The sequence below is a fragment of the Anopheles cruzii genome, chromosome 3 (genome assembly GCF_943734635.1).
Source record: "Anopheles cruzii chromosome 3, idAnoCruzAS_RS32_06, whole genome shotgun sequence".
Taxonomy (NCBI): Eukaryota; Metazoa; Arthropoda; class Insecta; order Diptera; family Culicidae; genus Anopheles; species Anopheles cruzii.
Window position 1 is genome coordinate 19,260,262 of NC_069145.1, and position 13,161 is coordinate 19,273,422.

Below are 13,161 nucleotides of genomic sequence, written 5' to 3' on the forward strand. Positions count from 1 at the left end.
TAAAGCGCTATAGCGTCTGCTTCCTTTCACTTAAATTATACAAAATCGCTCACGCAGCTGTCACTGTTAAAACGTTACTTCCCACCTTTATAGGTATCGGTATCGATATTTTTCTCGAGAGAATTAGATGATCGTCCTCCATAGTTTGGTAAGTGGCAATAGTCCCACAAAGACTATTTGCCGTGTAACTTTTCTTTTCTAAACCCACCCTGCAACGTTTCCAATTTAGTTTACATACTCCATATAGTCCCCGCATGAGTCCAGTTTCAATAACGACTGTTGAAACAAGAATTCCCATGTTGACTTTCGGCACCACAAAATCTTTTGTCGAACGTTCTCCCAACCCAAGCGAGGCATCCCGAAAGGATGCCTCGGGCCAGTTTTACGTCCAACGAATGACGAAAACTCCCATCATTACTGTTATTATTATTTTGTTTTCGGATTATGCTCTTTCTGCTCGTCCCGATGTGTCTGGGCGAAAATATGCTAATGCTAACGACCGGAACGGAACCTTGTTTTCTCAGCCGGCCAACCCCCAAAAGGGCGCGACGGTGGAGAGCACTCCTGGCGAACGGCGCAATCCGAGTGCAGCGAATTCTTTCGACAGCCCAGGTTTGTTGTGTTTCGATTGGTAAAGTTTCCCGAGAGGCAGGCGGTTTCGTATTGATTTCGGGCCAGATTCCAGCACCGTCTAGACTGTCAGGAATCGATGGAATCAATTAAAACTTCTCGCCGCCAGACTCCGTCACTCCACGGCGATGACGAGGGAGATTCTTTCCAAGGAAGCAATTTGCAATGACGAGCGCAACCGTGGTTCTGTGTCTGTGTCGGAATAGTATTCCTAAGGCGGCGTAAGATATCATAACGATGTGTCCAAAGGGCGTTTTGTGCTGATGAATCAGTACGACTTTTTGCTTCATCACACTCTTTGAGGCATCAAAAACGCACCACACATGAATACTCAAACAAAGAACTCGAGGCGGGTCAAAGCGGGAAATAAAAACTTCTTTTCCTTGGTCAGCCATTTTTTGTTAGTTTCTCGCGGAGAAGAAGTTCATCTTACCGAGCTGGCAGCTGGTAAAAAGAAAACCATCCCCTCCCAAAATACGCGCCAGGAACGAATTTCCGAAACATCCGAAACCAGAACGAACCGAACTATCAGCGGCAGAAGTGGCGATAAATTATGAGACCTCACTCTTGGAAGTCCGTTCGGCGCGCCACGCGATAACGCGAACGCGGTGACGACGGCGAGCGATCGCGTCCTTCGATAGATAGATAGGACACACACGCCACACGCTACCAAAAGCGCCACCATTGCCGATTGTAACGGCGACAGGTCCCGTTGGAGCCAGGAGTACCGGCTGCTGCTTCCCCTTTGACACCGTACGGTGAATCGATGAATGGAGCGAAGATGAATCAATGCTTCTGTTGAGCCGCCCCACAGCATCCAAGAGCCACCGAGAGAGCAAAAGGCGGCCCGCGAATGTCCGGCCAGCTGGCGCCTACAAACCCGGTGCCCGCGGCGAGAGAGCGACAGAGAGATAGAGAGAGATTCTGCAAAAACAAATCCGACGACGACGGCAACGTGAGCTGAAATAACAACGCACACAAAAAACGCGTGCCAACCTCCTCGCCAGTAACGCGCGCTGCCTCGGAAGCTGTCAGTGGGCAGTTGGCCAGTCGGGAATGTCGTGTAGCCGAGACACAGCGGGCGCGTTCAGCAGCTGATAAGAGCGAAGAGTAGGCGCTCGCGGATCGATCGAGGTGCAGTTTTGCGTTCAGCTCTCTGTTCGATTGGTGCGGCGGTTTGACGTTCGGTTTTTTGGGCAACTTTGCCTCGCCAGGACTTCGGTGTCCCTCTCGGTGTCCCCCCGGTCGCGCTTGCCAACCTGCTTGCGAAGGCAGGAAGTGTCTCTCGTTCGGGGTGTGTTCCGTCCAGTGGTCAGTGTTCAGTGTTCCGTCCAGTACTAGATGCCGGTACGTTCGGTGGTTCTGCTGCTGTTGCTGTGGCTTCACCAGCGCTTGCTCTGGCCGTCGGCGGCCGACGAACCAACCACCAAGGTAACGTTGATATTTGGGGACTGATCGGTGATCGCGACATTCAGTGACCATATCGCGTTCGCACCTTTTGACAGCGCTGCGGTGGCGGACTGTGCATCCTGCCGGAACTGTGCCGCCCGGTCAGTGTGAACGTGTACGATGAGGTGCATCTGGACTTTTTCAGGTAACTAACATGCCGGGGCGCGGCCACTGGTCGGAGTCAGTCCAACCCTTCCAAGCCCTAGAGACCCGCGGGTGACCCGCTTTAATTCTCAGCGTATCAAGTTTCGATCGTTCCAGCTCCGACGAGTGCCGGTTGCCGCATCTCAAGTGCTGCCCGTACGAGCGCATCGTCCGTGCACCGGTAAGACCACCCCGCTCCTAATCTGTATGGTTCTAAGCATCCCCGTTCTCGCTTCCGCGCTAGCGTAATGATAGAGAGAAGTTCAGCCGTCGGAATTTCGCGAATATTGATAAGGCCCTGGTTTGGCGAGCCAAAAAAAGAACGAAAAGTTTCAAAACAAACGCCCGTCACACCCAGACCGCGACCGGGACCACTCGCTCCGTGCATGTTCTCTGCGGCGCCAAGGGTTTCTTGTTTTACTTTTCGTTTTATGACTCAGCCAGACACAGCGAGCACCGTCTCGTGCTTTTGGCATCCGTTCAAAACACTCAGCCTCCGCTCGCGATTCGCGAAATGATGCAGTCCCCGGGCAATGGTGGTTTCCTCACGCGCTCTTTCTCGACTTTTTCCACACACGGCAGGATACGGAGGCACCGGACGAGAACGAAGTGGTGTGCGCCGCCCGGAACAACAACGGCATCGGGCACGTGGGACATCCGGATAAAACGCGCGCCAAATACGGTAAGCGAGGAGTTTTCCCTTTTTTTTAGTGAGGTCTTCCCGCTGAAAACTTTAAACCATAAACGAGTGCCAAAAAAGAAGGGCCCAAGTTGGTGCCAAGTGTAAAAAAAATGCCTTGAAGTGCAGCGCGCCGCCATCGCGGATGCGACATGCTTGTTTTGGAAACTTTTTATGTTGATCAATCATGCGCGCAAGTTCGGTCATTTGAATTGCTTGCTCCATCTCGGCAGGTGAGTTCCCGTGGATGGCGTTTGTCTACACCGCGCAGAGCGACTACGAACTGTACCTCTGCGGTGGCGTCCTGATACACTCGAAGGTGGTCATCACGATCGCGCACTGCGTCGAGAACCGGACGACCAGCGAGCTGCGGGTGCGGCTGGGCGAGTGGGACCTCGAGCACATGGTCGAGATCTACCCACCGCAGGACCGGGCCGTGCTGGCCACCGTCACCCACCCGCAGTTCTACAGCGACCTGCTGCTGAACGACATTGCGATCCTCTTCCTGGACGTGCACGTCGAGTTCACCGAGGTCGTCGGGACGGCCTGCCTGCCACCGCAGAACGCCAACTTCGACTACAAACGGTGCCTCTTTTCGGGCTGGGGTGTCGACGAGCGGGGCCGCAACTCGTCGGTGCTGAAGAAGACAAAGCTGCCGATCGTGCCGAACGGGCACTGCCAGCGGATCCTGCGCCGCCACATGCAGAGCCGCCAGTTCCGGCTGCACCAGGGGTTCGTCTGCGCCGGTGGCGAGCTGGGAAAGGATTCGTGCCGCGGCGACGGTGGTTCACCGCTCGTTTGCGCCATCCCACACTCGGACAATCAGTACTACATCGTGGGGCTGGTGGCGTTCGGATACGAATGCGGCACGCAGGGCGTCCCGGGGGTGTACGTGAATGTTCCGCACTACCGCGACTGGATCGATGGGGAAGTGGAAAAGATGTATCATGTTGATATTTTCGTTTAGTGTCGGCCGATAGGGTATGGTTAGCAGTTAGGTTCCACCCGGTCCCGTAAATGTGTCATTCCAACATCTCAAAACGCCGTCGATTTAACTGTAATTTCCATACTTCAACTTTTCACGCCCTCCTGGAACAACAATTACTGCCATTTAATAAAATAACTCGCCAAACCTACGACACCCCAGTGCAGACTCAACAGACTGTTCCGTCCGGCCAACGGCGTCCCCGATGTCGGTATTTAATGTCGCCATAAAGTTGCATTTACGATCACCAAAGCGATCGTAACGTGGTTGTGCTTGCGTGGATTATTTGAGGGCACGAAAATTTGTTACCCGCACGAGTCGGATCGGGTTTCCACTTTGTTCCCTTCCCGACAGGCCGGAGACGATTTTTAACACCAAAGGCCCAGGGTGTTGGTCCGACACTGGCTAAACGGTTCGATTTCGGGGTAGGTTGGCTTCAAGGAAGGTCAGTTAATTAGCTGCGATTATGGTTTCAATCCGATCTGCAACCGATTGGTAGTAATTTATTTTCTTAACATCCTACAGCGATTACCCGTCATCGGCATGCCGTTGCGGGTCCTAACGCTCGGGCGAAGGTTCCGACAGCTCGCCCTGTTTGTCGCTGTCTGTCATCGGTACGGCCTGGAACTTGGCGGGAAGTGCGCTGCTTTTCTGCATCCTACGAATGCACGGGGCCAACAGCTTCGGATCGATCGGCTGCTTATTACCGGACCGCAGTTTGGTGAGCAAACTAATGATCGTCCCCGTCAGGCACGTTACGCTGGTGCCGAAGAGTGTAAAGTACATGTACGACATGTGGTAGAACGACTTTTCCACCTGTTCGAAGGCACTCTCATCTATCGCGCTGATGGTGACGTTAAAATCATACGGACAGGCCTCGACCGAGATGGGTTTAGTGTCGAAAGTACGGCTGCCCGAAGCGATTGAGTACTGCGCTTTGAAGCACGTATACAGCATAACGAGCAGCCCCGTGACCCCACCGTAGAGGGCACCCTGTGGAGAGAATAAACGAGCGTACCGTAATTAGGACGATATTCCGGTTCTAACGAACGCGCTTACCGTTCCATTTACCCACGGCATCAGGGTGCCCATGACGAACAGACCGAAGAGCGGTGCCCCAGAAGCGGAACTAAGCGTCATCGTGAGCTGCATCACGGTGCCTAGGTGCTCGACCACTATCGAGAGCAGGACTGACAGCACGCCATACACCAGCACCGAACCGCGCATGATATAGCTAATCTGCCGCTCGGTCAGGGGCTGTTTGCAGTACGGTTTACAAAAGTCTTCCAGCGTAATGGCCGACAGTGCGTTTAGGGCGGACGAGAGCGAACTGAGGGCGGCACTGAAGATACCGGCCACAAACACGCCCGTCATGCCGTGGTAGGCCCCAAACGTTTGCATTACGAACAGTGGCAACAGCTGATCCTTGGCCTTGGCCAGCTGCGTCGTCAGCGGGTCACAGTGATCGTACGTCGCGTAAACCAGCAGTCCGATGAGGAAAAAAACAACGTTCACCACGATCCAGCCCACGATGAACCCTTTCAGTGCTTTGCGTGCGTCGGCCAGCGTCGGGAGGGCCAGAAACCGTTGGATCATGTCCTGGCTGGAGGACACTCCGTAGCAGAACCACACCGGCGCTCCGACGAGAACGATCCAAATCGAGTGGCGTAGCGTGGGGTCCGGATCCCAGTTTGGGGTCTCAAGCCGATCGCCGGCCAGGTTTCGCTTCAGCACCTCCATCGGACCGCCGACATCGTAGGTACCTTTGATTAGCACCGCCAACAGCGCCAGCAAAGTGATCGCTGACTGTATCACGTCCGTCCAGACTACGGCCTTTAAGCCTCCCTATGGGGTATTGGAAACAGAAAACCGGATCGGTTCCAACTTTCTACAATAACAATGGTTGATGGATGGTGCTGCACTCACTATGCTCGTGTAGAACACACAAATCATGCACACGATTGGCGTAACGACGTGTACGCTGAGGCCGGTCACTGTAGTTAAAAATAAAGACCAAATACAATCATTAGGCAGATATCTACCGCGAGCATCTTGGGAATCTCACACCTTGATTGAAGGCTAACGCGGGCACGTAAATGACGATTGGCATCCACAAAAGCTGCGTTTGGGAAGAAATAAACGATCGGTCGATCATTACCAGCATCGAGGGTGAGGTCCGTGCCAATACTCACGCATGCCACGGTGTAGAGAATGGACCCGAAAAGCCTCATCCGTTGGTCGAATCGTCGTTGAAGATACTGAGAAAGAAACGTCTCACTTTACGGTCAGCTAGTTGCCGTGGCAGTCTCACCCACCTCATAGGCCGATGTGATCTGCAACTCGTGGAACACCGGCAGAAACACGTGATGCATCGCAAAGCCCATGATTATCACGGCGAACACAATATAGCAGTACTGCGTGCCGTAGACATAAATTTCCGTCGATGTGCCCAGCAGCGAAATGCCGGAAATCCAGCTCGCGACCAGCGACACCGCCACCGGGTAGATCGGCATCTTTCTTCCACCGACCAGGTAGTCCAGGGCTTCCGAGTCTCGTCGGGCGGCTTTTTGACGGCGCTTGTGCTTCCGGTGATCGCGGTACCCGAACAGAATGCCGATCACGATGCAGATCAGCAGCATCAGCGCGAACACCAGATAGTCGGGCCATTCGAACCGCTGCAGCGATCGGTGAATGGATTCGATTGTCTGCTGTCCAGATCCAGCGTTCTCGTTCGGTACGGTTGCATCGTAGTAGGTCGAATCGGTGTACTCCTCGTCCGTGGGCTTCATAGTTGAGCCGTGGTCAGACTGGTTGACCCTGCGCACAGTTCCACTCTGTCAGGCCCGGGATCACCTCGGCTGTGCCGTTTATCTTGACCAACTCTATAGTGCCGGATCCCTTGGTCAACACCGATAAGAGTAAATTACAACGCCCGTGGCCCTTGCGCGTGTGTCGTCGAATGCAGCATCATATATTTGGGTTTTGTGTGTCTCTCTGCCTCTATCGCTCCCTCTCCACTCGAAGCATGGAAAAAATACACCACCACCGCCGTCCACCACATAGAGTCTCCAGGCCGTGCAGTAAGTAGGGGTCCGAAGATCTACTACGGGACTTATTACCAGATAAGTGATATGTTACCAGATTACATGGCACGTCCGGGGAAAAAACCGGATGAAAGTCACAAAATCTATGTCCATAGAAACTAATCGTTCGAGTTCCATTGGTACAATGCAGCTGTAAATCAGTGACGCGTGCTGATCTCATTGTGCCACAAACGGACTAGAGCTGCTGTAAATTATGTCGTCGCTCTTTTGTGGGTCAAGCGAAGTTTAATCACACGCGACGAACATGGTGGACCTAACTCCGCAGTCCGAAAAGTGGTACAGCAATCAACAATAAGCTTTTATTCACACATTTTCTTGACTACCTCTAGCGTTATACTAAGTGATCTATTTTGTACAGCCCTGCCGATGCAATGCCGGCACACGTCCGCCTACAGTTGAATATCCTTCGTTTCAAACTCGTGCAGTACTTCTGTCATATGGTTAGCCTTCTCGTCAACGTGGGGCCTGTAGAATCGACGCAGGAACGGGGCCAACAGCATAGGATCAATGTGATCCGTCTTGGAGCGAGGAAGCACAAAGGAGCACAGGTAAGCGACGACGGTGGGCACTAGCGAACCGATCATGCAGTAGTACAGGAACGAAACGTGGTGGATCGACTTCTCGCCGGGCGCGGCAGCGTCCACGTAGAGGGACCCATTTTTCGGTGTAAACTCATACTGACAGCCTGAAACTGTTACCGGTTTTTCGATAAACACAATCTCCTTCAGTGCGATGGATATCTGCGACCGAATAACTATGTACGACATCAGAGCCAACCCTGCCACTGAGCCTACGATGGCACACTGCAAAGCGAAAAACACGACGGCTGTAAGCCAGCAGGCTCTAGAACGCCCCACTGCACTCGCATACTTACGCTGCCATTGATCCTTGGGAAGAAGAAACCCATCAGGAACAACCCGAACAACGGTCCTATCGTGACGGGACCCAAGCTCATCGACAACTGCAACACAGCGCCCATCTTTTCAACCACGATCACCATCATTACGGCCAGCGTACCGAACGCCAGCACGGCGAATCGCATAATGTAACGGGTCTGCGTTTCCGTCAGCGGCTTCGACACGAACGGTTTGCAAAAGTCCTCCAGCACGATGGCGGACAACGAGTTGAGGGCGGTCGATAGCGAGCTGAGCGCGGCACTAAAGATTCCCGCTACAAACAGCCCGGCTAGGCCAGGATAGTCTCCGAGGACCTCCATCACCAGCAGCGGGACTAGCTGATCCTTTGCCTTCGCCAAACCAGTCGACAGGGGGTCACAGTCGTGATACATGGCAAAAATCAGCAGCCCATTGTAGCAACACATGGCCAACAGGATGACCGTTCCGACGAGAAACAGTACAAATGCTTTCCGGGCAGCGCCCAGCGTCGGAAGCGACAGGTATCGCTGCATCATGTTCTGGTTGATCGAGTTTGTGGACGTCCAGAAGAAGGTACCACCGATCAGCAGGGTCCAGAAGGTGTTCCGTTCCGTTGGGTCCAAATCGAAGCTATCGAACGGGCAAGTCAAAGGCATTAGAGAGGATCTAACCCAGCTTAGTTAGGTACAGTACTTTGGTGGCTCAAATCTTTGTCCGGCCGAATTTCGTTCAATGACCACGCTGAGACCTCCGACGTCCGCGGTGCCTTTGACGATCACGATAACCATCGCTCCGACCATGACGGTAGTTTGAATAACGTCGGTCCAGACAACAGCTTTCAGTCCTCCCTGCGAATGCAAGATTTTAGTGATCGCTCCACGCCGGACAGCAAGTTGTTTATCATTGACTTACCAAACTGGTGTAGAAAATGCACACCAAACAAACGATGGGAGTAATGACGTGGATGTTGACCCCTGACACTAAAACGCACATGAGTTCATTGAATGGAAAATATACTAATAAAAATCCGAACGGCGTGATGTAGTTACAGTACTAACCCTGATTGAAGGCGAGCGCTGGAACGTAGATCACTATTGGTAGCCAGAGAATCTGTCACGAGAATTGGTCGCGAGATTATTTAAAAACCCTGTCCTCCTGTGAAGATCATACATACACTGGCCAACGTGAACAGAACCGATCCGAGAAGTCGCATCCGTTTGTCAAATCTCATTTGCAGGTACTGAAGCCACGGACATGAAAAGAGGAAGAATCGTCACACAAAAATTGTTCCACAGCACGACAGCACTACCGTCAACGAACCTCGTAGGCGGAAGTGATCTGCAGATCGTGAAACACGGGCAGGAAAATGTAGTTCATTAGCACCGCCATCACTGCAACCGCGGAAATGATGTAACAGTACTGCACACCGTAAACGTAGATTTCCGTCGAGGTTCCCAACAGCGAGATGCCAGAAATCCAGCTTGCAATTAGCGATACGGCCACAGGTATGATTTTCATTTTCCGTCCACCGACCAGATAGTCCAGCGCTTCCGAACCCCTTCTGGCATGTTTTTGTCGCTTATGTTTCTGGTGGTCTTTGTAGCCGAAGAAAATTCCAATCACCATGCACACTACCAGCATCAAAACAAACACCACATAGTCTGGCCAATTGAACCGTTGCAACGATCGGCTAATGTCGTCGACACTTGGACCCGGTTTGTGTGGCACTTCAGTACTGTAGCGGTCACTGGCCCCGGCGTACGCAGTAGCGTCCAACGAGATAACTCCAGCAGTTGTCGAGGCCATTTTTAGTCAAACCAAATCAACACGAACTAGTCAGCTAGCTGCTGATCGAGGACTCTACTATTTGGACACACTTCTGCGCCGCCGAAGGTGATCTACAGAATGACGCCCATTTAGCGCGCTCCGCCGCTGGTTAAGCAGCTCTTATATTGTTTCAAGTCTGCCGACAGTAAATTATCCCCGATAACAAGCCAGATTGAACAAGCACCTGGTGAGCTGCGACAGATTGGTCAGATTTTTCCAGACACCATCAGATCCGCGGTGGCACGGATGATAACGGCCATTATCGCACCATCATCATCGCACGATGACGTAGCTGCCCGAGAAAGAATGTCCGCAAACCGGACAAGTTGGAATGGCCATAGTGTTCCGTGTACACCGTCGCGTCGCGGTCAGGATTCGGAGTGGCAAGTGATTTATGATTTATTTAACGAACCACAACACGACGCCAACTTTTATCGTTGCCAACAGAGCAGATGGAAATCGTCCCAGATTACCATTTAGTGTCACTCAACCAAACTTACCATACCGAATTCTTCGATTCGTTACAAAAGTTCTTGTGTTCACCGAAAACTGTCCCCATCCAACCTGGCACCACCCAGCAGACGACGAACTGCATTCGAAACCGAAATCTAACTGACGCGTTGGCACACAATGGGTGGCCGGTTCATCGTCGCGACTTCCTCAAACTACGATAAGGAATGTCTACATTATGCATAAGTAATCCCATTAACTTTGTTGAGTGTCCCTACAAGTGAGGAACGCGCCTACTGCAACCGCCATGTGATAAGAATGGACACTCTTGACATTTGATCACCCCACGATTAGCTTCCAATCTCTGCTTGGATAATGTGTGCTCCCCCACCCCGGGACACTGCCGCAGCTCAAGAGATGAAGACACGCACTTTACATCAACACTACAGCTGAGTGTCTTCTTTATTTGAATTGTGAATTGCCACAGTCGGGCAGGTTTGCGGAAAATACAGCTTTCTAACGAACGGTGCCAACAGCATTGGGTCGAGCTTGTCCGATTGCTGACGCCGAAGAATGGTCGCAGAGAGCGAACCTAGCATTAGCGTTACCGATGCCCCGATGAAGGTGTAAAATAGAAACGAAACATGATGCAGCGATTTACTCGCGATGTGTCCCGTGGACGGAACGGTCACGTTGTATCCCGGGGGAAGATTGAAGTCATACTCGCATCCTTCTATTGAGACGGGCTTCGTGGGGAAAACTATCTCTTTGGCTGCGATTGCAACCTGTGCCCGGATCACAATGTAAGCCATGGTTAGCAGTCCGCTTATTGCGCCTCCGAGTGCACTCTGCCAGGAAAAGAAAAAACTTTTCTCAGATACCAGACCGCGGCATTAGATATGCTTCCAAACTTACTAGTGAGTCAACCCAAGGCAGTAACATGCCCATCAGGAACAATCCAAGCAGAGGGCCCAACGAAATCGGTATGAGGCTCATCGAGAGCTGCAACACAGTGCCGAGATGCTCAACTACTAGAACCAGAGCAACGGCCACTATTCCGAAAACCAGAACCGTTCCGCGCATGATGTAGCTAGTGCACCGTTCGCTCAATTGCTTGCGTGAGTAAGGCTTTACAAAATCTTCTAGCACGATGGCCGAAAGCGAGTTTAGACCGGTAGAGAGAGAGCTAAGAGATGCACTGAATATTCCGGAAATAAATAGACCCGGGAGGCCCGGATAGCTGCCGAGCACTTTCATCAGCAACACCGGCAGTAGCTGATCTTTTGCTTTCGCCAGTCCCGTCGTCAGTGGATCGCAGTCGTAGAACGTGGCGTAGATCAGTAGCCCGTTGTAGAAGCACGTCATCAGGAGCATAATTATGCCTACCGTGAAACAGAGCAGGGCTTTCTGGGCATCCCGGAAGCTCGGCAGTGCCAGATAACGTTGTATCATCATCTGATGAATGGCGTTCTTACTGATCCAGAAGCATCCCCCGCCGATGAAGATCGCCCATATTGTGTGCCGTTGTGTAGGATCGACGCTGAAACTGAACAGTGAACGGTTAGCAAAGGACCTCGAAGCGAACTTGATGCAGACATACTTCGGTGGTTCGATTCTTCCACTGGCCATGTTCCGCTCGATCACCACTCCCAAACCCCCGATGTCGACTGTTCCTTTAACTACGATCATTACGAGTGCACCGATCATAATGAACATTTGGATAACATCCGTCCAGACTACCGCCTTAATGCCTCCCTGTTACAGAAAACAGATCGTATAACAGTTTCTCCTAAGGATTAGGACTTACGGTCATCCTTATACCTACCACAAGCGTATAGAAGATGCAAACCATGCAGACACCCGTCGAAACTATGTGCACATTCACTCCGGACACTTGATTGAACGCCAAAGCCGGAACGTAAATCACTATCGGTAGGTGAAGAATCTGGAGAATATGTACTGTTGGTTCAATCAATTCAATCGCCGAAAGTAACCACCGAACTAGCCTTACCGTCGCCAGTGTGAACAGTCCCGAGCCCAGTAAACGTAACCGTCTGTCGAAACGCAGCTGCAGGTAGCCGTAGGCGGAAGTGATCTCCAATCCTTGATAAACGGGCAGGAATATGTAATTCATGCTGAACGCCATTGCAATAATGGCTGTAAAAATGTAGCAGAACTGCGTACCGTAAAGGTACGTTTCGGTCGACGCGCCCATGACTGCTATGCCCGAAATAAAGCTAGCGATCAGAGACATAGCCACGGGAAAGATCTTCATCTTTCGACCACCGACCAGGTAGTTTAACGCCTCCGACCCGCGGCGTACACTCCGCTTGCGGGCGCGATGGTTCTGCCAATCTTTCCAGCCGAAAAAAAGGCCAATCACCACACATATCAAAAGACTGCAGATAAAAACGATATAGTCTACCAGGCCAAAGCGCTGTAAGGATTCGCTCACTTCGGCAACTGTTAACCGTGGGTAGTCCATGGTTCCGCTCAGTGTTCCACTGCAAACTGTACTAAGTAACCGATCGTACTGATAGCCCACCAGTATCCAGTCAGTTGGCCGTTTGCCGTGGCGTGCCAGCTTATTTGGTTTTGTAATCATGACAATCGGAAGACACGCTGTCAAGATAGGATGGTTTTAATCCTCCCTACTTACCGCTGGTGTGATCACTATTCCTGTCCTACGCCATGAAACTGCCATAGGGATGCATAGATGATCGGGCAGGAACGATCCAGAAACGAGTGCAACATTTGTTGTAATTCTTCTTCTTATTCGGCAACAACCGCTGAGCGGTCTTATCCTGCACCAGAGACAATGTTATTCTCTGATGCTTTCTGTAACGATTCGTTTTAACGGGCGGGGTTGTTGGTCCCGCGCCAACCCCCAATTGTAACGGCAGTATCTGGAATAGATTGGTTTTTGTTATTATTTTCACACTTATTTTTTATGGAAGGCTGAAACACATTGGTCCAAGCAGGCAGAGGAAACGGGCACAGCGAAAGCTCACAAGAGTT

General features: G+C 51.8%; 4 protein-coding genes across 4 annotated transcripts; 1 reads left to right on the forward strand and 3 right to left on the reverse strand.

The window, feature by feature from the left end:
- The first annotated feature begins 1,971 nt into the window (after positions 1–1,971).
- LOC128272221 (phenoloxidase-activating factor 2-like) lies at positions 1,972–3,901 on the forward strand. Its single transcript, XM_053009988.1, has 5 exons — positions 1,972–2,061; positions 2,136–2,224; positions 2,317–2,404; positions 2,806–2,905; positions 3,136–3,901. Exons 1-5 carry the CDS (start codon positions 1,972–1,974, stop codon positions 3,867–3,869), a joined length of 1,101 nt encoding a protein of 366 aa, XP_052865948.1. The 3' UTR covers positions 3,870–3,901.
- A 507-nt stretch (positions 3,902–4,408) lies between these two features.
- On the reverse strand, positions 4,409–6,693 carry LOC128271611 (sodium-coupled monocarboxylate transporter 1-like). The gene is made up of 6 exons (XM_053009202.1): positions 6,203–6,693; positions 6,080–6,145; positions 5,955–6,006; positions 5,814–5,881; positions 4,947–5,732; positions 4,409–4,880 (listed from the first exon to the last, which is right to left on the reverse strand). Exons 1-6 carry the CDS (start codon positions 6,674–6,676, stop codon positions 4,446–4,448), a joined length of 1,881 nt encoding a protein of 626 aa, XP_052865162.1. The 5' UTR covers positions 6,677–6,693; the 3' UTR covers positions 4,409–4,445.
- Positions 6,694–7,342: 649 nt separating this feature from the next.
- On the reverse strand, positions 7,343–9,731 carry LOC128275539 (sodium-coupled monocarboxylate transporter 1-like). The gene is made up of 7 exons (XM_053014081.1): positions 9,187–9,731; positions 9,041–9,106; positions 8,925–8,976; positions 8,779–8,846; positions 8,560–8,714; positions 7,866–8,496; positions 7,343–7,794 (listed from the first exon to the last, which is right to left on the reverse strand). The coding sequence occupies exons 1-7, from the start codon at positions 9,670–9,672 to the stop codon at positions 7,381–7,383; spliced, it is 1,872 nt and encodes a 623-aa protein (XP_052870041.1). The 5' UTR covers positions 9,673–9,731; the 3' UTR covers positions 7,343–7,380.
- Positions 9,732–10,586: 855 nt separating this feature from the next.
- Positions 10,587–12,629, reverse strand: LOC128272400 (sodium-coupled monocarboxylate transporter 1-like). Its single transcript, XM_053010200.1, has 5 exons — positions 12,155–12,629; positions 11,969–12,088; positions 11,744–11,898; positions 11,059–11,689; positions 10,587–10,991 (listed from the first exon to the last, which is right to left on the reverse strand). The coding sequence occupies exons 1-5, from the start codon at positions 12,626–12,628 to the stop codon at positions 10,587–10,589; spliced, it is 1,785 nt and encodes a 594-aa protein (XP_052866160.1). The 5' UTR covers position 12,629.
- Positions 12,630–13,161: the final 532 nt, after the last annotated feature.

Excerpts from the sequence above, each read along its gene's own strand:
- LOC128272221 (XM_053009988.1), top strand. The coding sequence starts at position 1,972 with ATGCCGGTACGTTCGGTGGTTCTGCTGCTGTTGCTGTGGCTTCACCAG. Across the intron at positions 2,225-2,316 it reads GTGCATCTGGACTTTTTCAG|CGTATCAAGTTTCGATCGTT; the intron begins GTAACTAACATG and ends TTTAATTCTCAG. Across the intron at positions 2,906-3,135 it reads TAAAACGCGCGCCAAATACG|GTGAGTTCCCGTGGATGGCG; the intron begins GTAAGCGAGGAG and ends CCATCTCGGCAG.
- LOC128271611 (XM_053009202.1), bottom strand. The coding sequence starts at position 6,676 with ATGAAGCCCACGGACGAGGAGTACACCGATTCGACCTACTACGATGCA. Across the intron at positions 6,146-6,202 it reads AGATCACATCGGCCTATGAG|TATCTTCAACGACGATTCGA; the intron begins GTGGGTGAGACT and ends TTTCTTTCTCAG. Across the intron at positions 5,733-5,813 it reads GTGTGTTCTACACGAGCATA|GGAGGCTTAAAGGCCGTAGT; the intron begins GTGAGTGCAGCA and ends AATACCCCATAG.
- LOC128275539 (XM_053014081.1), bottom strand. The coding sequence starts at position 9,672 with ATGGCCTCGACAACTGCTGGAGTTATCTCGTTGGACGCTACTGCGTAC. Across the intron at positions 8,977-9,040 it reads TTCTGTTCACGTTGGCCAGT|ATTCTCTGGCTACCAATAGT; the intron begins GTATGTATGATC and ends TTCTCGTGACAG. Across the intron at positions 8,715-8,778 it reads GCATTTTCTACACCAGTTTG|GGAGGACTGAAAGCTGTTGT; the intron begins GTAAGTCAATGA and ends TTGCATTCGCAG.
- LOC128272400 (XM_053010200.1), bottom strand. The coding sequence starts at position 12,628 with ATGGACTACCCACGGTTAACAGTTGCCGAAGTGAGCGAATCCTTACAG. Across the intron at positions 12,089-12,154 it reads GACTGTTCACACTGGCGACG|ATTCTTCACCTACCGATAGT; the intron begins GTAAGGCTAGTT and ends CATATTCTCCAG. Across the intron at positions 11,899-11,968 it reads GCATCTTCTATACGCTTGTG|GGAGGCATTAAGGCGGTAGT; the intron begins GTAGGTATAAGG and ends TTTCTGTAACAG.